Source organism: Sus scrofa, chromosome 7 (genome assembly GCF_000003025.6).
Source record: "Sus scrofa isolate TJ Tabasco breed Duroc chromosome 7, Sscrofa11.1, whole genome shotgun sequence".
In the NCBI taxonomy this organism is placed as follows: Eukaryota; Metazoa; Chordata; class Mammalia; order Artiodactyla; family Suidae; genus Sus; species Sus scrofa.
Window position 1 is genome coordinate 38,586,672 of NC_010449.5, and position 26,609 is coordinate 38,613,280.

The window sequence follows — 26,609 nt, forward strand, 5'->3', positions numbered from 1 at the left end:
TCTAGAAAACCCCACAATTTCAGTAAATTACTAATATTTTTATGTGTCTCAAACCTAATACTGATAAGTTATTTTAAATGAAGGATGTTATATTTGTTCTTAATGTGTGTGAGGCACTGTGCTAAGGAGCTTCATATAAGTGTACATAATTTACATACATGTTCATACAATCATACATACATACTTACACTTTTTTTTTTTTTTTTTTTTTGCTTTTTAATGCCGAGGTGCGGCATTTGGAAGTTCCCAGGCTAGGGGTTGAATCAGAGCTACAGCTACAGCAGTGCCAGATCTGAGCCACATCTTCGACCTGCATGGCAGCTCATGGCAATGCCGGATCCCCGACCCACTGAGCGAGGCCAGGGATCAACCCACATCCTCATGTATACTAGTTGGAGTCGTTTCCAATGCACCACAACGGGAATTCCACATAGACATCTTTTTAATTCTCACAACAATCCTATGAGGTGTAGTACTCATCCTCATCTTATAGACAATAAAATCAAAGCTTAGATTATGTAGCTTACTCATAATCACTTAGTAAATTGTGAAGCCAATATTTAAACCCAGCCTGACTGCACAATGTGTTCTTTTAATAATTATACTTGTTACAGATTAAATCTTAGCACTCCAAAGTTATGTAGATTAGTTGGAAAGGACTTTTTTTTGTTGTTTGTTTTTGTACTATTTTTTTTTTCTGTCCTTTGTCTTTTTAGGGCCACACCCACAGCATATAGAGGTTCCTATGCTAGGGGCTCAGATCCCGTGTGGCTGTGGCTGTGGCGTAAGCCAGCAGCAGCTACAGCTCTGTTTCGATCCCTATCCTGGGAACCTCCATGTGCCACAGGTGCAGCCATACAAAGACAAAAAACACAAAGAAATTGTAAAGATAAAACAGACTTGGAATTAGAAGATAAACCAGCTATGATGAAAAAATAAAGATCATTTAAATAAAAGGGGCAGGGAGTTCCCGTCTTGGCGCAGTGGTTAAGGAATCCGACTAGGAACCATGAGGTTGCGGGTTCGGTCCCTGCCCTTGCTCAGTGGGTTAACAATCTGGCATTGCCATGAGCTGTGTTGTAGGTTGCAGACGCGGCTCGGATCCCGCGTTGCTGTGGCTCTGGTGTAGGCTGGCAGCTACAGCTCCATTTAGACCCCTAGCCTGGGAACCTCCCATATGCCGTGGGAGTGGCCCAAGAAATGGCAAAAAGACAAAAAATAAATAAATAAATAAAAATAAAAGGGGCAAATAGTCTTCAATATCAATTTAGAGAGTTGGCCCCTTTATTCTGTAGGTGTGAGAGAGTCAGTAGACGTTTCGAACAGGGCATAAGATTGATAACTGGCATTGAGAATGCTTAATTTGTGGGCATTGTTTGGAATGCATTCAGGAAAAGGGACGTTTATGGCTGACCTAGGCAAAAATGAAGAAAACCTGAATAAGATAGGGTGGATTGCAATGGATATGTGAGATATTTTGAAGTGGGCTTTGATAACTAAATAAAGGGAAAATGAAAGAAAAGAAGTCAATATTAGATTGTAAATCTTTAGTAGAAATAGGGAGTTTTGGGGAAAGAGAATCTTTGAGGAGGAAGATAGAATAAAGGTTGACTTCAGTAGTATTTTGTTTGATACCATAATGAAAAATTCAAGGAAGTTTTTTTCCATAGGGAGGTAGAAATAAAGGATTAAATTTAAGAGTTTGGGATAGAGATTAAGATTTGAATGTATTTAACACAAGCAAATTGAAACATAAGCCTGTACCCAACCCATTCACCAAAAAAAAAAGTATCACACACACACACACACACACACACACACACACACACACACGACACACCCACAGAAGAGGAAAATGTTGCTCAGTATCCATGGTTAAGGTGTTAGAGGAGGCAGACAAGCCAGCAAAGGAAGAAGCAGCAGTCCTCAGTGGTTGGGAAATACTTTCTTTTATGTGCTCATTTTTTTCCTCTTCTCCATACATGTGAGCCTTCAGTCTACCTCTCCAGGATACTTTGAGTGTATCTTCTTGCCTTCTTCAAATATCTCTGCTTTTTTAAACCAGCATGTGTATATGCCCCATGTGCCTAACTTCTTCATTATGTAATACTTTTAAAATGCTTTTTCAAAACTGTGACTAGGAGTTTCCGTCGTGGTGCAGTGGAAACAAATCCGACTAGGAACCATGAGGTTTCTGGATTGATCCCTGGCCTCGCTCAGTGGGTTAAGGATCCAGCGTTGCCATGAGCTGTGGTGTAGTTCGCAGACGTGGCTCGAATCCCGCGTTGCTGTGTCTCTGGCATAGGCCGGTGGTTACAGCTCCGATTAGACCCCTAGCATGGGAACCTCCATATGCCATGGGAGCAGCCCTAGAAAAGGCAAAAAGACCAAAAAAAAAAAAAAAAAAAAAAAAGTCTAACTGTAACTTCTCATCTTTTTTAGAGGAGATGCGAAAACAAGGCTTATTGCAATGGCTTGATTCTCTTCAGTCTGATAACACCAGCTCTCCAGAACTACAGCTCACTGTGGGAGCAGTGATTGTGGAGGAAATGAGAGCAGCCATAGAGAGGCAGACTGGTCTTCAGTGTTCAGCTGGAATTTCACACAACAAGGTAAAGGCTAATAGTAGATTTCAAAGAGAAACACATCTGTAGTTAAACACAGCAGTGATAGAAACTAGAAACCAAAACTTAAAAAAAAAAAAAAAAAATACAGGAGTTCCTGTCGTGGCTCAGCGGAAATGAATCTGACTAGCATCCATGAGGACGAAGGTTCGATCCCTGGCCTCACTCAGTGGGTTAAGGATCCGACGTTGCTGTGGTGTAGGCCAGCAGCTACAGCTCTGATTCAGAAAAAAACCCGGCAGGGATAGATACGAGTGGGGCATTTATTACACGTATACTTTGAAATGGGTTTCTATTTAAACTTTCATGAAGACCAAATAAAAACCTACATAATTCTTTAACATAGGAATTGACATTGCACAAGTACTGTCCTAAGAGGCAGGCTCAAAATTTTGCTGAAAATGGTTATTTACATAAGTTGTATCCAAGGTATTTCCTTAATGACTCAACTATCCAAAGAAAGGAGGAGGCTAGTCTTTGAATTTTATGTATGACCCTATTTCTTTTCACTTGTTCTATATTCTAGTATTGGCATTTCTTATGTGGAGTTGCCTGGGTGTTCTGTGCTTTTGTTCTGTGCTTTCTTTTTTTTTTCTTTTTGTCTTTTTGCTATTTCTTGGGCTGTTCCCGCAGCATGTGGAGGTTCCCAGGCTAGGGGTCCAATAGGAGCTGTAGCCACCGGCCTACGCCAGAGCCACAGCAACGCAGGATCCGAGCCGCGTCTGCAACTACAACACAGCTCACGGCAACGCTGGATCGTTCACCCACTGAGCAAGGGCAGGGACCGAACCCGCAACCTCATGGTTCCTAGTCGGATTCATTAACCACTGCGCCACGATGGGAACTCCTGTGCTTTCTGATTAAAGTGCAGTGTGGGCCTGGGACCTTCATCCCTTTCAGTCTAGGCTCAGTAATGGGGCAGTGGCTGACTATCCTTGGCCACTACCTCTGTGGTGAAGAGGAAACTTGCCAAACTACTCAGCTAGTTTTGGGGGTTTTTTTCCAATTAGGTGGAGGGAGGGGAAACAAAAGTCTCAATGTAGTTATTTAAATTCCCCAATGAAGTTAAATTCTCCAGGGAATATAAAGAGTGATTTTATACTTTTCCCACCATTGAAGTACCTTATTCTTTGAAAAGACTTCTTGGGAGTTCCTGTTGTGGCTTAGAGAAAACGAATCTGACTAGTATCCATGAGGATGCAGGTTCGATCTCTGGTCTTGCTTAGTGGGTTAAGGGTCCAGCATTACTATGACCTGTGGTGTAGGTCACAGATGCAGCTTGGATCTGGTGTTGCAGCTACAGCTCTGATTCGACCCCTAGCCTAGGAACCTTCATATGCAGTCCCCCCCCCCCAAAAAAAAAGACCTCTCAAGGATTTTTTTCTATTTTAAAGTCTTATTTAGTATAAAAAGATGTTTGCTATTGCATAATGATTTTCAGCCCAGTCTTTAACATAGATACTAAATTACAGTAATCTATATTAAATCCAAGTTTCAAAATAGACTAACCATTAATGAAGAAATGTAAATAGGAGTTCCTGTCATGGCTCAGTGGTTAACGAATCTGACTAGGAACCACGAGATTGCAGGTTCGGTCCCTGGCCTTGCTCAGTGGGTTAAGGATCCAGCATTGCCATGAGCCATGGTGTAGGTCGCAGACGTGGCTTGGATCCTGCATTGTTGTGGCTGTGGCGTAGACTGGCAGCTATAGCTCTGATTTGACCCCTAGCCTGGGAACCTCCATATGCATGGGCAAGGCCCTAGAAAAGACAAAAAAAAAAAAAAAAAAAAAAAAAAAAGAAATGTAAATAAATTGGGTAGGGTAAAAGGAGTATGTTTTAGCATTTTCATAGGGAGACAGTAAGAAATGCATCTTTTTTGATCCTTACCCACTTTGCCACAAAGGAACTCTGAGAAATGCATCTTAAGTTTCTTCTGCAGTGTCTTTGCTTTTTACCCTCTTGAACTTCAGGAATAGATGAGGATGGAAAAAATGACTAAAGGGAAACTGAGAATGGGAGATGTGGAAAGAACAACTAGAATAATGACAGTCATGTTTCCCACTCTGGATGTTATGGAACCCCAAGGTTTAGAGATGTATTGAGTTTCTGGTTTTGTTTTTGTTTTTAACATGGAAACCATGCTTAAGCTATGCTTGTGTGTGTACATGTGTATATATGTGTGTGTTAATATTCACCAACTCTCTGTGTGGGTATTGACAGTAATGAGGTTTTTATACTTCCCATGCTCCAGGTCCTGGCAAAACTGGCCTGTGCACTGCATAAGCCCAACCGGCAGACCCTGGTCTCACTTGGGTCAGTCCCACAAGTCTTCAGCCAGATGCCTATTAGCAAAGTGTAAGTATTCCAGGAGCACCTTCGAGTTCTCTCATATACATGTGAAGACCCCCTCTGGTTGTAGTTTCTCCTGTTCCTTAAGGATTGGAGCAGGAAAAATAGGTACCATGGAGGCAGGAGGGAGATGATGCTGAAACTTTTTTTAATGAACATTCAATTACAAATTATCTGTGGAAGATACTTAATCCTAAATTTAAAAAAGAAAAGAACTTATTTTTAGCCATATGTTTATTAACTTCTTTCTAGGTTTTTGATTCAAGCCTATTACTAAATAACAAATAGGAATTTTTCTCATTTTCTTTGTTCTAATATCCATATCAAGCTGTTCAGGGCTACTGAATTGCTCCCAAATAAAATCAATAACTAGATTGTTCATATCAACTGTGTGTCCCTGACAAGGGCTTATAATCCTTTCGAAGTGACAAGATACGACTGTTTAGAGCAAGAGTGAAAGTGCTAGCCCAAGACCGTATGTGAGTAATCGCTAAATGATTTGTACAGGTAGTTACCAAAGTTGATAAAAGTAATGTGAGAAGGACTTATGAAAGAGGCATGGAATTTTTTTTACTTTTGAGATTTGGCACAATTTGGAGAGTCAGATGAAAAGAGAAGAGAAATACTGGGAGTTCCCTGGTGGCTCAGTGGGTTAGAGATCTGGCATTGTCACTGCTGTGGCTCGGGTCACAGCTGTGGTACGCGTTTGATCCCTAGCCTAGGAATTTCCACACGCCTCAGGCACAGCCAAAAGAAAAAATACTACAGTGGGTGTTGCTTCATCACCCATTCCCCTCCCACCCTCCCTCCTCCATAGAAATGTGTATGACCAACCAAAACATGCTAGAATGAGTTCTAACTAGAGATTTATGATGTGACCTATAACTTTTTTGTCTTTTTTGTTGTTTTTAGCCGTCATCTCGGAGGAAAGCTAGGGGCCTCTATCATTGAAATCCTGGGGATAGAATATATGGGAGAACTAACCCAGTTCACAGAATCCCAGCTGCAGAGTCATTTTGGGGAGAAGAATGGGTAAGCGATTCCTAATACTTTTCACTCATGACCTTTATGGATATGCTAAATTCACACGTAGACAGGAGCATCAGGTAGAATCTAGACCTGTCTTTAGGTTAACATTTGCTCCTCTAGGTAATTTAATTGGTCCTCTTGGTTTAAAATATTAGATCACTATAGCCCGTCAGTCTAGTTTTTCTCATGTACCTAAATAGGTTGGTGGATAGGAACTGTTACTTTGAAGCTCAGATATATACATGTACAATATTTATGTCTAAGATGCTAGTATTCCTTAAAAATCTTTGTATTTAGGCTTAGTAAATACCAAAAAAAAAAAAAACCCTTGGGGATATAAAATCTGTGGCTTGCTTGGTATTTTTCCAAAAATACAAATGATGACGTGGCCTTAGAAAACATAAACCGGTGTTCTTCTCCTTGGCAGTATATTATACTGGAATTATTGGGAAGGGCAGGGATTCTGTCAGAGGTGAGGTGTTCTTAATTTTAAACAAACTTTTCCTTTCTCTGAAAGGGATAAAAGGTAGTATAATATAGGTATTTTATTTTGTTTTAACAAGAATTTGCTTTCACCTTAAACTTTTTTGCTGGTTTTATTAGATCTTGGCTATATGCCATGTGCCGGGGGATTGAACATGAGCCAGTTAGACCCAGGCAAGTAACCAAAACCCTTGGCTGCGGCAAGAACTTCCCAGGGAAAACAGCTCTGGTTACTCGAGAACAGGTAGGCAGACATTCTTGATATAACATTGCCTCTTTTAAGGGAGTAAGTGGGTAGGTTTTGGTAGTGTAGAAGGTTTAATAAGTTAGATGGGACATTCATCATTCATGCTGTAAAGAATGAAGAAAATAGAAGTTTTTTTTTTTTTTTTGGCCACACTTGCAGCCTGTGGAAATTCCCAGTCCAGGGATTGAACCTGTGCCACAGCAGTGACCTGGGCCACTACCGGGATAATGCCAAATTCTTTTTTTTTTTTTTTTTTTTTTGCTTTTTAGGGCCATACCCGCAGCATAGGAGGTTCCCAGGCTAGTGGTCGAATCAGAGCTACATCTGCCAGCCTACACCACTACCATAACAACTCAGGATCCAGGCCGTGTCTGCGACCTACACCACAGCTCATGGCAATGCCAAATCTTTAACCCACTGAGCGAGGCCAGGGATTGAACCCGCAACCTCATGGATCCTAGTCGGGTTTGTTAACCCCTGAGCCATGATGGGAACTCCCAATGCCAGATTCTTAACACGCTGCACCACAAAGGAACTCCTAGTTCTTTTTTTTTTTTTTTTTTTATCTTTTTGCCTTTTCTAGGGCCACACCCGGGGCATATGGAGGTTCCCAGGCTAGGAGTCTAATCGGAGCTGTAGCTGCTGGCCTACGCCAGAGCCACAGCAACATGGGATCTGAGCTGCGTCTACGACCTACACCACAGCTCACGGCAACGCCAGATCCTTAACCCACTGAGCAAGGGCAGGGACTGAACCCGCAACCTCATGGTTCCTAGTCGGACTCATTAACTACTGAGCCACGACGAGAACTCCAGGAACTCCTAGTACTTTTGTGTGTTGAAAATTTAAAATAGTTTAATTTGTGATTTATTATTATTTTTTCCTTTTCTTCCATCTAAAAAGAAATAGAATGGAACTGATTGAAGTTCGAAATGGAATTACTCATTTTTCGGTGGGTGAAAACTTGGGAGGCCAGGATATTGTGCCTCAAGTTTGTGTCTTTTTTCTCAGAGCTGGAACATGCCTGAAATTCACCTGATGGCATGTTAGGAGGAAAGAAAATGAAGGGAGTTCCCATCGTGGCTCAGCAGTTAATGAACCCAACTAGCATCCATGAGGATTCGGATTCCATCCCTGTCCTCACTCAGTAGGTTAAGGATCCGGTGTTGCTGTGAGCTGTGGTGTAAGTCACAGTCATGGCTTGGACCCCTCATTGCTGTGGCTGTGGCATAGGCAGGCAGCTGTAGCTTCGATTTGACCCCTAGCCTGGGAACCTCCATATGCCGAGGGAGTGGCCCAAGAAATGGCAAAAAGACAAAAAAAAAAAAAAAAAAAAAAAATCAAAATTTTGAGCTATGTCAGGTCAGAGTATGGAAGTGTTCTATGATCTGGTGATCCTTTTGGGGGAGCCTTTATTGCACATTTCCATTTAGGGGAGACCTGAACAAAACTGCCATTGAGCTCTCTAAAACCCAGAGTCTTTAAATGAAAGATTAAAGTCTCCATGCTTTTTTTTAGGTACAATGGTGGCTTTTGCAGTTAGCCCAGGAACTAGAGGAAAGACTAACCAAGGACCGAAATGATGTAAGATTTTCTTTATTCCTGGGGTGAGCTTTGGGATTTAAATACCAGTGGCTCCTTATTTTATAGAATAAAAAAACAAAGATACAAAAAGATACCTTTATTGATATATGTGTATTTTTATATACCATAAGATTCACCCACTTACAGTACACAGTTCAGTAGTTCTAGTATGTTTCAGAGTTGTTCCACTATTCCATGATCAATTTAAGGACATTTTCATAACCCAAAAAATAAATCCTATACCTATTATCAGTTATTCCCCCAGCCCTAGGCAACCACTGGTCTGCTTTCTGTCTATGTAGACTTAGTATTCTGGACATTTCAAATCTCTGGAGTAGTATATGTGGCTTTTTGTGACTGGGTTGAATTCTTTCAGTTAATGTAATATTTTCAAGGTTCACCCATATTGTAGCATATATTAGTCCTTCCCTCCTTTTTATGACAATAATATTCTATTTTATGTATATACCACATCTCATCAATTCATTAGTGCATGGATATTTGAGTTGTTTCCACCTTTGGACTACCGTGAATGATGTTTTTGTAAACATTCACGTACAGATTTTTGTGTAGACTTGTTTTCATTTCCCTTCAATATATACCTAGGAGTAGAATTGCTGAGTCACATGCTAACTTTCTGTTAGCATACCAGACTGTTGCACTGTTTTATAGTCCCAGCAAAGTAAGGAGGTTCAAATTTCTCCATCTTTGTTATTGACTTTTTTATTTTTTGTCGTTTTAGGGCCATACCTGCGGCATATGGAAGTTCCCAGGCTAGGGGTCGAATGAGAGCTGCAGCTGTCAGGCTACACCACAGCCACGGCAATGCCAGATCCAAGCCACATCTGCGACCTACACCACAGCTCACAGCAATGCCAGATCCTTAACCCACTGAGCGAGGCCAGGGATCGAACTTTCATCCTCATGAATACTGGTCAGACTTGTTTCCACTGAGCCACAACAGGAACTCCTTCTCTTTGAGTTTTAAGAGTTCTTTAGGTATTCTGGATACAAGTCCCTTTTCAAACATATAATTTACCAATATTTTCTCCCATTTTGTGGTTTTTCATTTTCCTGATGGTACTTTTTGATGGGTCCTCTCCTATTGAAACATCAACTGCATGTAGGGAATCAACTATAATTACCTCTTTGCTCTTTTTTAGCTGAGGTGGTTGTTTGTTCTTTGATAAGCAACATGGATAGGATTCCAGTTGTTATGGGTCTATTTGACTTTGCCCACTAGGTGTCGCTCTGTTCTCATCTCTCCTTATTCTCTAAGCAATTTGAATTGGTCTCTGACCTCATGTCCTATCATTTCCCCCTAACTCACTCCCCTCTAGCCTCCACTCTGCTGGCCTTCTTCCCTTTTATTTAACACACCAAGTAAAGTGCACCTTCACCTTCTCCCAACTACCCTAACTTATCAGGAGCCTCCATCACTCTCTGCCTTACTCTGTTTTTTTTCCATTGCACGTTGTACTTATTTCTGCAGGCCTACTTGTTTATCATATGTAGCTCCTACTACAGGAGAAAATCCATGAGGACCTGGACTTTATTTTGTTTTCTCCTGTATCTAGAAAGCACCCGATATATAGTAGGCACTCAGTTATGTTGAATGGTTTTAGTCAACAAAGACTTCTTTATAATTGCCAATTTATATTCTCTCAATATATACAAATCTGTACAAATTGTATTTACAAAATATATTTTTACAAAAAAACAGTTGCTGCTATTGATTTGTTTGCCTTAGGGGTATTTCTTCTCACTAGAATCTTTTGATTTTGAGGGGATCCTTATGTATATTTTCCATCTTCTCGCCTCTTGACCTTTATTTCTTAATTTGCTTTGCATTAACAGTATTTAGATGCTTAGACTTAAGTGAAAAGTGAGTCAATGATATTGCTCTCTACAAAGTACCTTCTATAGATGTATCTCCTCCTGTCAGAAGGAGGTACTAGTGAAACTCCGGCTCTTCCTAAGCATAAGCGCATCAGGGCAGATTAAAGAATAGATACACTACTTAATCCTGACACCCTAGATTGGATCTTCCTTTTAATTATTTACATGAACTCTTCCTTCAGTCACAAAATAGAATATACAACTGTAGGTATTTGGTATAATCTTCTTGCCTGGACACCAAAAAAACCAAACCAAAACGAAAACGAAGGAGAATCCATTTTCATTTATTCTGTCCTATTTCCATCACCTGCCAAAGTAGCCTGGATATTCTAATATTCCATCCTCCAAATTTCTAATATTCCATCTTCCAGTTACATCTTATACTCAGAAACAGCACAAATTTTTTTTTTAATATATATATATATTTTTGCGATTTCTGGGCCGCTCCCGCGGCATATGGAGGTTCCCGGGCTAGGGGTCAAATCGGAGCTGTAGCCACCAGCTTATGCTAGAGCCACAGCAACGCGGGATCCGAGCCGCGTCTGCAACCTACACCACAGCTCACGGCAACGCTGGATCCTTAACCCACTGAGCAAGGCCAGGGATCGAACCCACAACCTCATGGTTCCTAGTCGGATTCGCTAACCACTGAGCCACGACGGGAACTCCAAATTTTTTTATTAAACCTATTTCCAAACCATTCTTTCACCCTGATTCTTTTAATTTCCTCTCACACAATTTAGTATATAGAATAACTTTAGTTCTGTCTAAATCCTTTTACACCCATAGAATGACAGAGTGGCCACTCAGTTGGCAGTGAGCATTCGAGTACTCGGAGACAAACGTCTTAGCAGCCTGCGCCGCTGCTGCGCCCTTACCCACTATGATGCCCACAAGATGAGCCAGGATGCATTTGCTGCCATCAGGAACTATAATACTTCAGGGATTCAAACTGAATGGTGAGTTTCCTTCCAGCTCATCTTCTTCTGAAATGTATACCCGTCTTGATTTAATATTAGTGGTTATATAAACTTTCCAGTGGGGTAGGTTTTTTGTAGCGGCACCTATTACAGCAGGGAATGGTCAGGCACTTAAGGGAGAGAACACAGTAGAAGCACCAGAAACAAGGCAGCTCAGCTGCAGCAGCTTTGCCTACCTTTGGTGCATTCCAGTGGTCAGGGGGCAGGTCTGAGGGGCAGAGTGAACCAGTACTATCCCTGCCTATATCAATTTGCTATAGTCTGGGGAATGAGCAATTGTTCTTAGGAATACAGAGCTCAAGTTTCAAGAACACACTTGGGAACTTCTCCCTCAACTATTTGATTTGTTCTATCTTAAAATCATCTTCTTTGGAATTCCCTGGCAGCCTAGCAGTTAGGATCTGGCATGGCCACGGCTGTGGTGTGGCTGTGACCCCTGGCCTGCGAACTTCTGTATGCTGTGGGTATAGCCAAAAAATAAAAATAAAAAAAAATAAAAAAATAATCTTCCTTGATAATGAAGGTGACCAGTGATTATATTCACAGGTAATCTCTATCTCACATCCCAACTAAATTATACACTCCACTGGTACAATACCAAATATTATTTTATTTATTTTTCTTTGTAGGGCCACACTCATGCATATGGAAGTTCCCAGGCTAGGGGTTGAACTTTTGAGCTGCAGCTATTGGCCTACACCACAGCCACAGCAATGTGGGATCTGACCCACGTCCGTGACCTTTGCCACAGCTTGTGGCAATGCCAGATCCTTAACCGACTGAGTGAGGCCAGGGATCAAATCCTCATGGATGCTGGTCAGTTCATAACCCACTGAGCCACATTAATTATATATATATATTTTTTTTTTTGCTTTTTTTTTTTTTTTTCCATATGCCTGCACCTGTGGCATATTGGAGGTTCCCAGGCTAGGGGTCACAATTGGAGCTACAACTGCTGGCCTGTGCTACAGCTGCAGCAATGCCAGATCCCAGCAGCATCTGTGACCTATGCCACAGCTCATGGCAACGCTGGATCCTTGACCCACTGAGCAAAGCCAGGTATCAAACCTTTGTCCCCATGGATGCTAGTCAGGTTAACCACTGAGCCATGACAGGAACTCCTGTCATAGTAATTTTAAAATAGCGTTTACTCCTTAACTTCATTAGAGGACTAATCTGTATATAAAAGTACATTTCATCTTCTAAAATTCAACTTGTGAAAATTTGAGTCATTAGACATGAGGAACTTTATGGCAGAATTTCTTGAAGTAGTTTTGAGAGCAGGCTAGGTACCCAAAAGCAGGTGTGAAATTTCATTCTCTAGAAGTTCCAGAGTTGAAAGTCTGTCAGATAGGTGGTCTTCTCTTTAAAAACAGGAGAATGCATAAGAGGATTTTTTTCAAGTCTTTCCAGTCTAAATATTCTCAAGCTTTTTGTTATCCTGAATTCTTACCCCAACCCTGAATTACAGCAGCTCTGAAGCACTAAGTTATGAAAACAATAAACCTAGCTATTGAGGGGATCCAACTTCCACATGTCTGATTTGGTAGGTGTTCACCAAGGCAGTGCTCTTCAGGTGTGGTCCAGCAACTATCAGCATCACCTGGGAACTTGTTAGAAGGCAAATCCTCTGCCCATCCCAGGTCTACTGGATCTGTATTAATCCAGTACACTCTAAAAGTTTGAGAACCACTGCAGTAATGATTTCCTTTTGTGGCACAACCAGACTTTCACAAATTGAATCTGGGACCATGCTAATCTTGCTCTTTTACTTTCTATACAGGTCCCCTCCCCTTACAATGCTTTTCCTATGCGCTACCAAATTCTCTGCCTCGTCAGCTGGCACAGACATCACCGTCTTCTTGAGCAGTGACCCAAGTTCTCTGCCAAAGGTGCCAGTTACCAGTTCAGAAGCTAAGACCCAGGAAAGTGGCCCAGTGGGGACAGTCACTAAGAAAGCAACCAATTCTCTGGAGTCATTCTTCCAGAAAGCTGCAGAAAAGCAGAAGGTCAAAGAAGCTTCACTGTTACCTCTTACTGCCACTACTCAGACCCCCGTGAGCAATTCACCATCCAAGCCCTCATTACCTTTCCAAACCAGTTCTACTACAGGATCTGAGCCCTTCTTTAAGCAGAAGACTCTTCTTCTAAAGCAGAAACAGCTTAATGATCCTTCAGTTTTCTTCCCTCCACAAAAACCACAGTCCAGCCCTAAAGAGCTACCAACAGAGTATCCAGATGGTGGCCCTGCCTGTGAAAACGCATTGAAGCTAGATTCAGCCCAGGCAACTCCTGCAGAGGTGGATTTGGCCCAGAACAGCTCTTTAACTTCCAAGTCTGCTCTGGAGGAGGCAACCGCTACCCTCAGTCTCCTAGCTGCTGAGGACCAAGTCCTCTGTGAGAAGTGCGGCTCTCTGGTACCTGTCTGGGAGACGCCAGAACACTCGGACTATCATTTTGCGTTGGAGTTGCAGAAATCCTTTTTGCAGCCCCACTCCTCAACTTCCCAGGCTGTTCCTGCCCGATCTCCTCAAAGCAAAAGAAATCCCAAGAGCCCTTTGGCCTCCAGTCACAAACGCCCTAGGCCTGAGGGCATGCTGACATTAGAAACATTTTTTAAGCCATTAACACACTAGAGAGCTGCCCTCAGGCTTGCTGCAGGGTTTTAATATTTGTAGCCTAGAAGGTGGAAATATATTCATATCTCAAGGAAATTTGTAACTTTATGAAATTTTTAATAAGAAAAATAAGCTGGTTAGATGCTGAGTTAAGGCTCCCATCTCTTTACAGGTGTGGATTCTAATCCTATTGCTGACAGGGATGTAAAAACTTACCTTCCAGATATACAACCGTTTTGAGTTTTTGCTAGCCTTTAGGGAAGCAGTGTCATACAGTTAAAAATGTCTGGGCCTCGAAACCCAAGAGATGTGGTTCCAAACCTGACTCTGCCTCTTAGAATATGGCCTCGAATAAGTCACTTTCCTCACTTTCCCTCATCTGTCAAATTAAGGTAATGCCTTAGACTACTGAAAATTAAGAAAAAGTGTTGAGAATATGGAGTCCATTGGCCCTTCTACGTCTTGCATTTTATCTTAATGTAGAATGAGACTGTTACTGGACCAGTTTAGGAACTCAGTTTAGTTGGGTAAGTTGGAGTAGAACTAGATCTCCAGGACCTTGGTTACTCTGAGTGTGATTCTGAGAAAGAGTATGAGCACCAACAGGGAACTTGATAGAAATAGTCTCAGCCTTACCCCAACCCCAACTGAATTCGAAAAATACTGACCTAGAAGTTATCAGCCCACCTGGTTTGTGGAGGATGGTGTCATTGCCTTAAATACAAATTTAATAAAAAGACAAGGACAAAAAAAAAAAATACACACACACAAAACACAAATTTAAAAGCTAAGTGCTTGGGCTTTCTTATCTCTTGCATCTCATCTGGTGTGCTCATCTCTTCCCTAGTGAAGTGTGACTCTTTAGCTTATGGTTTTAAATGAATTATTGTAGCTTTTGGCACTTGTCCATGCTTACAGTACTGTATTCTTAGTCTTTATTCTTATATGTGGAAAGTCAGAAGATGAACTGAGTTGGTGGAGGGGTACACCATACATGTACTCAAGCCAGTATTTTTAGGCTTATTTGAACTTATTTGTAAATTGGGGGCCTGTAGTTTGAGGGGGAACATTTGAAAACCACTGGGTCTAGCCAGAATTTCCTCCAAAAGTACTTCCCACTTTTGTGGCAGTTAAATATCTAATAAAAGACACTGTGGACACGGCCCTTTTCATACTAGATTTGTAGATTTCTTACAGGCAAGAATTCTTCACCATGCCTTACACATAATAGGTGCTGGATAGTCACTAGATGAAATGTATACTGAAAATTTTACATTACTAGAACCAGAATAAAAAAATTACATACTATTGGAGCTGCGTGTGTGCTCCTTTATACACCGTTTTATCCTCCTAAGTGTTCCATTAACGTAGCAAAAACTTTGTTTCTTAATCTAGGGAAAAGTTTTAAAAAAGAAAAAGCCCTTTGGGTGCTATAGAGATCAAGTTGAGCAAATTTATCACACGTCAGTTGACTGGAAGGAGTCATACAGAAAAAGTAATGTGGTAGCCACTTTGGTTTCACTGGACTTCTAGAGGCCAAGACAGGTAGTGGGCAGGGGGTGGGGCACCAGTGAATAACCAATCAAGACAACAGCAGCAGCACATGTTGTCTTCTGGGCAACTGAAACAAATGGCATACTGGCAGAGAGCCTGTGGAGGGGACAGCAGACAGCCGTGCAAAGGTTGGTGTCAGGTGGAAAGCTGAAGTACCCTTTTGCTGAAATAATAACTCTCTGTCATAGCTGTTTATTAGCAGCTGTAAAGAAGGAAGTAGACAGCTCTTAGTTCCCAACACCAGGAGGAAGTTCTTCAACCATAGGCTTCTTAGCAAGTTAAACCAGTGACATTTAAAAAGAAGCTGAGAAGTTCCCGTCATGGCTCAGTGGTAAAGCACCTGACTAGTTTCCATGAGGATGCGGGTTCCATCTTTGGCCTCGCTCAGTGGGTTAAGGATCCAGCGTTGCCATGAGCTGTGGTGTAGGTTACAGACATGGCTGTGATGTGGCGTAGACTGGCAGCTGTAGTTCTGATTCGACCCCTAGCCTGGGTACTTCCATATGCCATGGGTGCAGCCCTAACCCCCACCCCCCAAAAAAATAAGCTAAGCTTGAATGACAGAGGCCATCACTTCAATACCCTGGGGGCAGGATGCCCATGGGATCATGGGCTACATTTATCATTAAATTTCTTTTGCAAGGATCATTAATGAAAATGATCCCTGCATTTGGCAACTGACTTTAAAACTTGGGTCATATTTCTCCAGGGAACAGAAAGAGGGACAAAGGTTTGGCCAGGTGCCTCTCATAGCTCCGAAGCCAGTTTAGACTACGTAAACCTCACTTAAGGCTACTCCGCATTGAGTACATAGACACTGCCTAAGTTGCACTCTTAAGTACCTGCCACCAAAATCTTGATGGGGCCATCTCAGCCTCTTTACCGCTGTGACCATCAGCAAATGGCCAGCTCCACAAGCACAGGGTAGTTACCACTCTTAGCTGACAAGGTAGCAGTTTCACTTTTGTCTTTCTAGAGCTGCACCTGCAGCATATGGAAGTTCCCAGGCTAGGGGTCGAATTGGAGCTTCAGCTGCGGCCTACACCACAGCCACAGCAATGTAGGAATTCGAACTGCGTCTACAACCTATACCACAGCTCACAGCAAAGCTGGATCCTTAACCCACTGAGCAAGGCCAGGGATCGAACCCGTATTCTCATGGATACTAGTCGGGTTTGTTAACCAGTGAGCCACGACAGGAACTCCCCCGCAGTTTCGCTTTCTGTTCTACTCAAAGAACCATGCAAAACAGGCCAGAATACTTAGGTCACAGCACTGGACCCTGATAGCATGTGCGGGGGAGGGAAGGAAGCTGGGTCAGTGGGTTCTTCCCCACTCAGGGCTCAGCAGCGTAAGGGTTTCACTCGCCTCTGATCCTGGAGAGGAATCCAGCTCTGGAAGATAAGCCTGGATCTTAAGCATAAGCACAGTGTGTTCAATAAAACATTTTTATTCTGTACAATATATATATATGCATATTTAAATATATATATATGTATATATATATGCAGGGAAACCTCAACCAACAAATCCCTGAGTCCACGGGAACCCAGGACACTAATAAGGGAAAGAAGGGGATCCATGCCCTAAGGAGTAGGAAATACGGCATCATCTTTCCCTTACCTCCAGGTTCCTGCGACAGAGGGACAGGTATGGTCACTCACTGCAAGTTACTAAAACACGAGAGGACTTACACGGGGGCAGGAAGCGGGGGCGAAGGTGGCAGGATGGGGAGCTAGGGGTCAGGTCCCCAGCCACCAGCCTGGGAGAGTAAAACATACTGTTTGAATCCAGCATTAATACCAACAGGTCACTGCAGAGGAGGGACAAGACCAACCAACATGCAGCTGACCCTCGGCAGGCCAAGGCTGAGCTTGGCGGCCCCACACCTGGGCCAGCACAACAAATAGCACCTGTGGGGCCTTTGACAGGCAGAACCAGGGACGTGGCCCTTGAGTGAAGGAGGGATGGGAGAGAAAGCTGACAGAAGGACCTCCTGTCTCAGCACAGGGTGGGGGCGTTGCCATTCAGTCCCTGTGCCATATCTTCAGACCCTGAGCCGCCCACTGGCTGGCCAGGAGCAGGCATCTTTTGTCCAGGCAGGTAGAGAGGAGGAACTTACATGGCCTTGAGAAGAGGTATAGAAAAAGGAGTGCTTTCGAGGACCACCCCCAATTGTTGTGACAATTCCTGATGCACAGGGACCACAGTGGTGAGTCAAGCCCAGGCCCAAGAGTGGGGCTGAGGTGGCAGCAGGCAGCTCCCTCCGGTAGACGGGCCGTGGGGTTGCCGGGCTTGCTGAGCCGACCAGGTGGCCACACAGCTGCTGAGCGCTGCCCTGAGTTCTCCCGTCTCCTCCCCCAGGCCTGCCCCTCCCCGGCCACATCAAGCCTGGCATGTCTCCAGAAAAGGTAGCCAGGAGCAAGCAGCAGAGAGCATCCCTCTCTCCCTAGCCTACTGACACACACAGCCGCCGATGGGGGGGCAGCATGGCCAGAAGTCACCTTCTATATTGTAGAGACAGCAGTAGAGCCGTGCCTGCCTGGAGGAGTTCAGAAAGCCATGTTGGCCTGGGCCTCTCCCGCTGCAATGGCTTGCACATCGGTGACGTGGCCGATGCCCTTGGTGACGCCCTCCCGAAACAGCAGCTTGGCGCCCACCTTCAGGTACTCTGGGTGCTTCAGGAAGCGGAAACGGACTACTGCCTTCTCCCCAGTCCGCAGCTTGTCCTGCAGCAGAAAGGCGGTCACTGGCCCTGGGCAGCACCTCCGGTCTCTACCAGCATTGGCTCTCTACCGTCGGGGGCCTAGCAGGCTTCTACCCAAAGTCAGCGGGGCACTGGGGACAGGCCTCCCTCCCTTCCAGAAGCAGGAGAATTCCGCCTTTCCCCTGGGGGGGCCGGGGCGTGGCTGGCTCCCTCTCACCTTGGCATGGATCTTTTCCACCACTGCCGTCTGACGCACATTGCCCACGTGTACTGTCACCTGGAAGCCTCGCCGGAAGGTGGTGGCATGGAACAGCAGGACTATCTCTGCCTCGAACACTGAGCAGATGGTGGGGTTCATCTCTGGGCTCACCATCACCATGCCCTGGGGAGGCACAGCCCCCAGACCCAGGAAGGGCAGGCCTCACATCAGTCTCTCCTCCCCGGCCACCCTCACACCCTCACACCCTCGGCAGCCCCGGGACCTCGTCTTCCTCCAGCACCTCCAATGCAAGGACCCAGAAGATGATGCTCAAAACTCTCCTTAGAGGGGCGCCTTTCTTACCCACCTTTCTTGTCCTCTAACCCTTCTAATGCTTAGGATTTGCAGGGTCCTGGACACTAGGGCTGCACTGCAGTGATTCATGTTTCATGATCTGTGCTTTATGAGTATCCTAAGCCTTTTTCATGCATGGACCGTCTGCATAACCGGCTTCTTGAGTTAGACACCAGGTTTCTGTGAGTTATGCTGAGGCACCTTAGGTGCTTCTCATTCAAGTGGCCAGGCTCCTAGGCACCTCTCTCCCGTGTTCCCTCTCCCGCCTGACCTCCCACCTCACCTTGCGAAGGAGTGCGCGGTCAAAGTCCCCGAGGGCCAGTGTAGCAGCCTGGCCGGCTCGCAGCACACGACAGGCAGAGCGGTTGCGTTGGATGCTGCACACTCTCAGCTCCAGGAAGCAGCCATCGTCTGTGGGGCCCACCACCAGCTGGTCCCCCTCACGGCAAATGCCACTGCAGCCCAGAGAGCGGGCAGCACAGGTCAGCCTGAGCTCCCTCCCTACTTCTCTCCTAGGCCCTTCCCTTGTAAGACTGAGTCCCTTGGCTGGGGGAAAGCGACCCTAAATCTGATTTGGGGAGATGACTCTGTTCAGACTGAAGGTTTATACCAGGAAAGGCCAGCAGCCAAGGCGGCAGACAGTAGCTGCTGGTTTGACACGCAACACCTGATCTCTGAAAGAGCAAGTATCCCCTGGGGTTTCATCCTCTGCTTTGGAAAGTGTCTTAAGGGACCTCTCACTTCCCGAGCTGGAGATGAAGTCAGCTGAATGCACTCTAGTTTTCTTCCCACACTTCTGCCCCAGGGGCCTGGAGATTCCCAGTAAGAAGCAAGACTGTTTCTTCCTTCAGAAGCTAACAGAAGAGCTTTCTCCAGCTCTTCTGATGGTGAAGCCTAGTCCACAAACGAGCACGTCTTTTACTTTTTTTTTTTTTTTTTTTGCTTTTTAGGGTCACACCCCTGGCATATGGAGGAAGTTCCTGGGCTAAGGGTCCAAATGGAGGCACAGCCACAACCACGTCAGATCCAAGCCACATCTTTGACCTACACCACAGCTCATGGCAATGCCAGATCCTTAACCCACTGATTGAGGCCAGGGATCAAACCCACAACCTCATGGTTCCTAGTTGTATTCATTTCTGCTGCGCCACGATGGGAACGCCTACTTTTTTTTGGCGGGGTGGGGGGCTGTTCTCACAGTATGTGGATATTCCCAGGGACTGAACCTGTGCCATGGCAGCGACCCAAGCTGCTGCAGGGACAATGCCAGATCTTAACCTACTGTGCCAGCAGGGAATGCCTACAAGTTCAACTCCAGGGTCTCCACTGGGTACATGTGTGTGAAGGCCGGATGGGGTGGGTAGCAAGAAAGGCAATTCACCTGGAAAGCGTTCCTCCGACAACTGTCCCCACCTCTGGAACTGTGTAGATTTCATCCACCTGAAGCCGAAGAAGATTCTATCAATAGCCTGCCACATAGGGCTGGCACGTCCAGAATCTCTAAACAGACTCGAGGCTCGGAATGAGCCCCTCCCAGTTCCGTGGCTCACTGCCCGTTCCGACGGCCAATTACCTGGAACTCTGTCAGCTGCTGCATGAGTTCTTCCTGCTCTTTGCTATTGGTGAGTGGCGGCAGAATATTCAGAAAGACTTTGAGCAGATCCAGACTCTCTCCAGACACGCTCGACAGTGTGAAGATAGGGGTGACACTGTAGAGGGAGGCACGGAATGGGCAGATGGGGAAAGTTCCAACAGGAAGCAGGGGCTAGAGCCCGGTGCACGGCCAGGTGAACACCCCCTGGGGTGGCAAGGGGCTCTCCTCTCCCATCTGTGAGCCCGCCATGAGCCCAGGGAGACGGCGAATACCCACACCGCACCCTGTCTCCAGGGTCCCGGGTGTCAGCAGATCCCCAGGCTGGCTTGGGGAAAGAGTCCCACCTTTAGCTAAGACTCCCTCCCACAACCCCAATCTGAAAACCCACAGAATTGAGCCAGAACTGGCCTGCTCCTGAGGGGCTGGGGGGGGACCCTATGCTCCGGGGCCCTGTGGCAGCTTTCCCTGGGAATCAGGGCTCTGGGATGAGAAAGGCTTACTTGGGGGACTGGGCAAACTGCTGGGCAGCCGTGACAGCATCATCCTCGGAGGTGACGAGCATGGGGACCTTGTGGCAGCCAGGCTGCTTGAGGACCCGCTCTAGCTGGCGTACCGTCCTCTCCACGGTGGTCTTGGCGCACAGGTCCACCTTGCTGACCACGATGAAGAAGGGCACTTTCAGGGCCAGGGCCAGCCCCAGATGTTCCCTTGTGGTGCCAGCTGCTCAGAGAAAGAAGGCAGGCAGCGGGACGAGGGGTGAGAAGGCAGGGAGGAGGACAGAGCAAGAGACGAGTGGGGCTGCCTCCCAGATCTGGGGAGGTCCGGGCTAGGAGAGTCAGCACCCCCATCCAGCGCCATCCCTGCCCGATGCCTCGTACCAATGCCAGTGTTGGCGCTGACGAGCAGCAGGGCGCAGTCGGGACAGTACGAGGTGAGGCCGAAGATGGTGGTGTGCAGGTACTTGTGGTGGCCTGCCAGGTCGATGAAGGTGATCATCTTGGAGCTGCTCTCACAGATCTCTTCTGCCGTCCTTGAGTCACTGTAATTCACCACCTGGCCCGGAGCCCAGGGCTCTCAGTGCCCCCTGCCAGCCTCCCCAACCCTTCAAGAGTCGCCAGGACCTAAACCAGTTCCTGGGTGACCCTGCCTCTTAACCCTGAGCCCCATTTCGGATCTGGCTCAGGTGATTCCCCATCTGTTCCCTAAGGAGATCGGAGCTGGTTCGGTGCCCTCAGGGCCTTCGTCTACACTACTCCAGAAGGTCTCCACACTCTGCCCGCAGAATCTGGCCTTCACCACTACCATCCCAGCCTCAGAGTCTGGTCCCACTGGGTCCCGTTGATTGCATGCACCTCTCCCTTGCTGTTAAAGCCCAGGATCTCGAAGCTGATGCTGGAGGTTCGGCCAGACTGAATCTCGTGCAGGTGGCGGAAAAGGTTGAGCCGAGCCCGGCCCCGCCCATTGTCCAGCTCTCCCTGGGTCAGGACTCCCAGCAGAGTCGACTTCCCTGAGTCCACATTCCCCAGGACGGCCACACGGAGGTCCAGGAACTGCGGGCGGATTGTCAGAGGTGAGGGTTCTGACCCCTCACCTCTTGCCACTGAAAGTTAGGTCGAGGGCAGCGACACTCACTGGGGACCAAACGATGAACTGGACACCCCCAGGGTCCCAGGCCAGGGGAGAGCCTGGCGCCAAAGGGCGCCCCCTGCCCTGGGGGGGAGCACGGGCATGAGAGGCAGGGAAGAGTGTGCACCCACCTGTTGGTTGTCAGGGACCTTTCGTACTAGCACCTCGGTGATCTTCCGGGGCGTGTCACTGTCATAGTCCACTTCTCGCTCCCGGAGGACAGTGATGTCTGCCCCAACCCTGTCACAGCAAGCCCACAGCTGCCACATCTTACCTGTACTCCCCCTCCAATCCATTCCCCCCACCCCCAGAGCTCCCAACCCCTAACTTAGATTCCTACCCCTCCAATCCATCCTGAATCCCCGGCTCTCTTTACACAAATCAACTTTACGTCAAGGAGCAGAAAACCTGGGATCCAGTGCAAAGGAACCCAGAAAACCACCCTCCCCCCTTTGGCCCTCTGTCAAGAGCAGACCCTAGATGACTGGGCCCGTTGGGTCCCGATGCAGGGAGAGGAGAACCCAGGGGAAGGGGGAGCATACTTCTCTGCCATTCGGTGCAGGGTCTTGAGGGAGGCCCTCATCTCCTCCTCAGCCAGGCCCACCAGCAGCCCATTGTCCTCTACCCCAATCTGGTAGACCGCCTCACCACGGCCCTCCTGGAGCCGCCACTTCATCTGTGTCACCAGGTGCTCAAAACGGTATTGGGATGGATTCACCAGCTTCAGCTTGGGGGGAGTGAGTATTGTGAGAAGGCAGAGTCTAGATGCTCCGTCTGAACCCACATGCTCCCCAGCTGTCCTGTGGCAAGAACCAGGGCCTTCCCTTCCCTTTTATTATTGTTATTTTTAGGGCTGCACCGGCAGCATACAGAAGTTCCCAGGCTAGGGGTCTAATCGGAGCTACAGCTGCCGGCCTACACCACAGCCATGACAACATGGGATCTAAGCTGCATCTGTGACCTACACCCCAGCCCCACGGCAATGCAGGATCCTTAACCCACTGAGCGATGGAACCTGCATCCTCATGGATGCTAGTCGGGTTCATTACTGCTGAACCATGATGGGAACTCCCTTTCCATTCCCTCTTAACCACCCTCATCCCTGAACTCCTCTAAAGGTGAGTCCTCTTCCAACAGAATGCAGTCTGAACCCCATCTTTTTTTTTTTTTTTTTTTTTTGTCTTTTTGCTATTTTTTGGGCAGCTCCCGCGGCATATGGGAGGTTCCCAGGCTAGGGGGTCGAATCGGAGCTGTAGCTGCCAGCCTACACCAGAGCCACAGCAAGTCGGGACCCGAGCCGCGTCTGCAACCTACATCACAACTCACGGCAACGCCGGATCGTTAACCCACTGAGCAAGGGCAGGGACCGAACCTGCAACCTCATTGTTCCTAGTCGGATTCGTGCCATGATGGGAACTCCAAGAACCCCATCTTTAAATTACTACAGACCATGAAGTTACAAGGACCTCAAAGAAATCATCCCTTGCCAACGAGGTCAACCTGCCCCTCCCCAGCCTCAGACTCACTTTATATTCGATGTTTCCATCTTCAGCCTGAAAAGAAACAGGGAGCAGTTACCACACACCATCCAAACCTAACCTCTACCTCCCCAATTCCCACTGGGGTCCAGGCAACTAACTTAAGAGAGCAGGAAGCCTTAGCCGCAACTGCTTAGGCAGGTGTCTGTCAAAGGTCATGGCAAACCAGCCTTCTATTCAGCCCCAGTGAGGCTTCTCCGAAGGAAACGCTTATGAGAACAGTGAATCACCCATCTAAGCCAAAAAAGAACCCTGAATCCTTTTTTTTTTTTTAAATGGCCTCACCCACAGCATATGGAAATTCCCAGGCCAGGGATTGAATCCAAGCCTCAGCTGTGACCTACACTGCACTGGGCCAGGGATCAGAGCTGGGCCACTGCAGTTGGATCCTTAACTTACTGCACCACTGCGGGAACTCCTGTGCCCCTACTTTTCTTTCTTTCTTTCTTTTTTTTTTTTTTTTTGCAAATTTATAATTATTTATTAAATCTTACTTTATGGGGCCTTGAGGCAACAGGCAACATCCCCACTTTTAGGCTCTCTTCTGATGCAGTATACCAAATAATTTAACCAAAACTAGACTGCTAATAAAATTTACAACTAATTAAACTTTGCATACTCTGAAAACTAGGACTGCTTAATAACACATCCCACAAGACTCTGCAGTTTATCACAATTCGTTTCTTCTGAAAGGTTACTAGACAAACACTCAGTTTGCTTGAGGTTTTTTGTTTTTTTAGGGCCGCACCCGTGGCATATGGAGGTTCCCAGGCTAGGGCCTATAACACAGCCACAGCAACCCAGGATCCGAGCCACGTCTGCAACTTACACCACAGCTCACGGCAATGCCAAATCCTTAACCACTGAGTAAGGCCAGGGATCAAACCCACAACCTCATGGTTACTAATTGGATTCCTTTCTGCTGCGCCTCAATGGGAACTCCTTGCTTGAGTTTTAAAAAGATATTTCCTTTGCCCCATTTGAATGACCAATAAAGACATAAGTCCCATTGGCAAAGTGAAAAGGGGGTGGAGCTCCTCCTCTTTCGATCACTGGCAGCACGTTCTTCCTAGACGCAAGATCACCCCTTTCCTTCTCCCTAGGGCCTCAAACTGCTGTCCGTACAGGTCTTTGTCTTCTCTGTGTCCAGGCTACTAAAGTCAACCTTTGCCACTGGTCTGGCAGACACCATGTCCTTCCTGCCCACCCCTCCCAGCTGATGACATCAAGAGTAAGAGGCTGCAAGAGGTTCTGGAGCAGGGCCAAAGGGTGAACTCAGCATCGGTCACTACAAGCCCAATGAGAGAGGGGCCCAGGTAAAAGACAGCAGGGCTCCAAAGCTGGGGTTCAGATGAAGAGAAGAAACTCCAAAAATATAAGGAAGGAGACAGACACCATAAACCAGACTCACTGTGCTTTTACCCTCCTGTCCCATAACCCTCAGGGCTCAGTTGAGGTGAAATCTTTTCTTTTCTTTTTTCTTTTTTTGCTTTTTAGGGCTGCACCCACGGCATATGGAGGTTTCCAGGCTAGGGGTCGCGAATCAGAGCTACAGCTGCCGGCCTACACCACAGTCACTGGAATACCAGATCCAAGCTGTGTCTGCGACCTACACCATAGCTCATGGCAATGCCAGATCCTTAACCCACTGATCGAGGCCAGGGATCCAACCCACATCCTCATAGATCCTAGTAGCGTTCATTAACCGCTGAGCCATGACAGGAACTCCAAGGTGAAAACTTGAATCCACCCCACAATGGCCTTCTCTTCCCTGTATCACGTAACCCAACACGGAAGCATCCTGTTGCCTGAGCTTCCCCCTCTCACGTGCAAAAGGATATACAATTTGCCTGGTCTACCTGTCCTGAATTTCTGCACTCCTCCTCCCTGGACATTTTATTTTTCTTCTCCCCTTCCTGTCATCATTCCATCCCTTTGAAGGCTCTCTGACTCCCAGGCTCTTACAGGGCTTCACCCATAATCTCCATCTCTTGGAATATAATGGAAATCTTTTCACATCAATAAAGACCTTCCTTGTTTATCATTTTGATGGAGGTGAAGAATAAGTACGGGTGGCTTCAGAAAAGTGGTGCAAGGATGATGGTCTAGGATAATGGTTCTCAACACGTGGTCCCAGGACCAACAGCATTCACATCACCTGGGAACTTGTAAGAAATGCCGATTATCAGGGCCACCTTTGACTTACTCAGTTGTAAATTCTAGGGGTAGAGCAGCAATTCAAGTGATTGTGATACATACTAAAGTTTGAATAATCACTTGATGAGGATCTCCCCCTTGGGTTCTCCTTTTCTAAGAGGGATAGAGTAGCAGTTATCCTCTGCCTTAGGGACAGATGGTACGGGTAGGTGGAGGCTGCCACCACTTCCTCATAGGACAGGCAAAGGGCAGGAGGACTAAGCCTAACTGTTTTCTGGTGTGTGTGTGTGTACACACTCAGGGATAGGGACAGAATATATTGCTCTTTGTGTGTGTGTGTGTGTATACACACTCAAGGATAAGGACAGAACACATTGCTCCTTCCTCGGGTACTCCTCTCCTCCCCGTAGAGCAAGTTTAGAAAACTCTAACTCCTCATCCCAGAACGCACTCTCCCTTCTCCTGTTGCAGCACAGGGAAGGGGCCCGGGGATTTTACTCTGCTCTTCCCAAGGGGATCCCCTTTTCCCACTTCTCCTGGAATTACCTACATCAGAGTGAGGAGATTCCCCTCCTCCCCTCTTCCTCCCCGGGGCCTGACACCTGGTGGGGACGGGGTCAATCTCTCTGTCCCTCCTCCCTGGGGTCCTCGAACCGGAAAAGAAGGGGGTCTTGACACCGGAAGGGGGGTACGAATTCTGTCTCGCCTTCCTGGAGTCCCAGGACCGGAAGGAGTGATTTCCTCTCACCCGGCTGCTTCTCAGGTGCTCACCTCGGGGGGCAGGTACGGAGGGTTGTTGGCTTTGCCCCCTCTGTTCCTTCCGTTCTTCTTTTTCCCCTTCGGGCCCCCGCAGCTGCTGCTGCCGCCGGCGCCCCTAGCCTTGAGGGTTCCGCCCACGGCCGGGCCCCCTCCGGGCCGGCAGCAGCCGCCGAACAGCTCGGATACCCGCGAGTCCATCCGCTGCTGCCGCCAGCCCCCCGCCCGGCCCCTCCCCCCGCCACCGCCGCCGCCACCACCTCCGCCACCGCCGCCGCCGCCGCCCCTACTGCCACCGCCGAGTCCGAC

The 26,609-nt window shown here is 46.8% G+C and overlaps 2 protein-coding genes across 10 annotated transcripts in view; one reads left to right on the plus strand and one right to left on the minus strand.

Annotated features, from left to right (window-relative positions):
* Positions 1–15,123, plus strand: part of POLH (DNA polymerase eta) — a 32,584-nt gene extending 17,461 nt beyond the window's left edge. For 6 of the 8 annotated variants that reach the window (XM_013977964.2, XM_005666042.3, XM_021098758.1 and 3 more), the window contains 7 exons: positions 2,443–2,612; positions 4,878–4,981; positions 5,888–6,007; positions 6,608–6,731; positions 8,253–8,318; positions 11,007–11,176; positions 12,981–14,978. In XM_013977964.2, coding sequence (XP_013833418.2) covers positions 2,443–2,612; positions 4,878–4,981; positions 5,888–6,007; positions 6,608–6,731; positions 8,253–8,318; positions 11,007–11,176; positions 12,981–13,833 — 1,607 coding nt within the window. In that variant the 3' untranslated portion in view covers positions 13,834–14,978. Of the gene's footprint in view, positions 1–2,442; positions 2,613–4,877; positions 4,982–5,887; positions 6,008–6,607; positions 6,732–8,252; positions 8,319–11,006; positions 11,682–12,980 lie in introns of those variants that run through there. The other 2 variants (XM_003356630.4, XM_013977966.2) reach the window with 2 other exon arrangements.
* On the minus strand, positions 12,092–26,546 carry GTPBP2 (GTP binding protein 2). 2 transcript variants are annotated; one of them, XM_003128412.6, is made up of 12 exons: positions 26,316–26,545; positions 23,376–23,402; positions 22,392–22,576; positions 21,981–22,089; positions 21,576–21,773; positions 21,102–21,276; positions 20,724–20,943; positions 20,203–20,338; positions 20,011–20,069; positions 18,913–19,084; positions 18,294–18,458; positions 12,092–18,098 (listed from the first exon to the last, which is right to left on the minus strand). In XM_003128412.6, the coding sequence occupies exons 1-12, from the start codon at positions 26,499–26,501 to the stop codon at positions 17,922–17,924; spliced, it is 1,809 nt and encodes a 602-aa protein (XP_003128460.3). In that variant the 5' UTR covers positions 26,502–26,545; the 3' UTR covers positions 12,092–17,921. The 2 variants fall into 2 exon arrangements, 1 of the variants encoding a protein (XP_003128460.3); XR_002345742.1 differs by having other exon boundaries at positions 16,804–18,098; positions 18,294–18,412; positions 26,316–26,546.

What these genes read in the sequence shown, in the direction of transcription:
- GTPBP2 (XM_003128412.6), bottom strand. Translation starts at nt 26,501, where the DNA reads ATGGACTCGCGGGTATCCGAGCTGTTCGGCGGCTGCTGCCGGCCCGGA. An exon ending in CTGCACCGAATGGCAGAGAA is followed by an intron (nt 22,090 to 22,391) that starts GTATGCTCCCCC and finishes TTGCTGTGACAG; the next exon opens with GGTTGGGGCAGACATCACTG. An exon ending in GTCGGAGGAACGCTTTCCAG is followed by an intron (nt 19,085 to 20,010) that starts GTGAATTGCCTT and finishes TCTGGGCTGCAG; the next exon opens with TGGCATTTGCCGTGAGGGGG.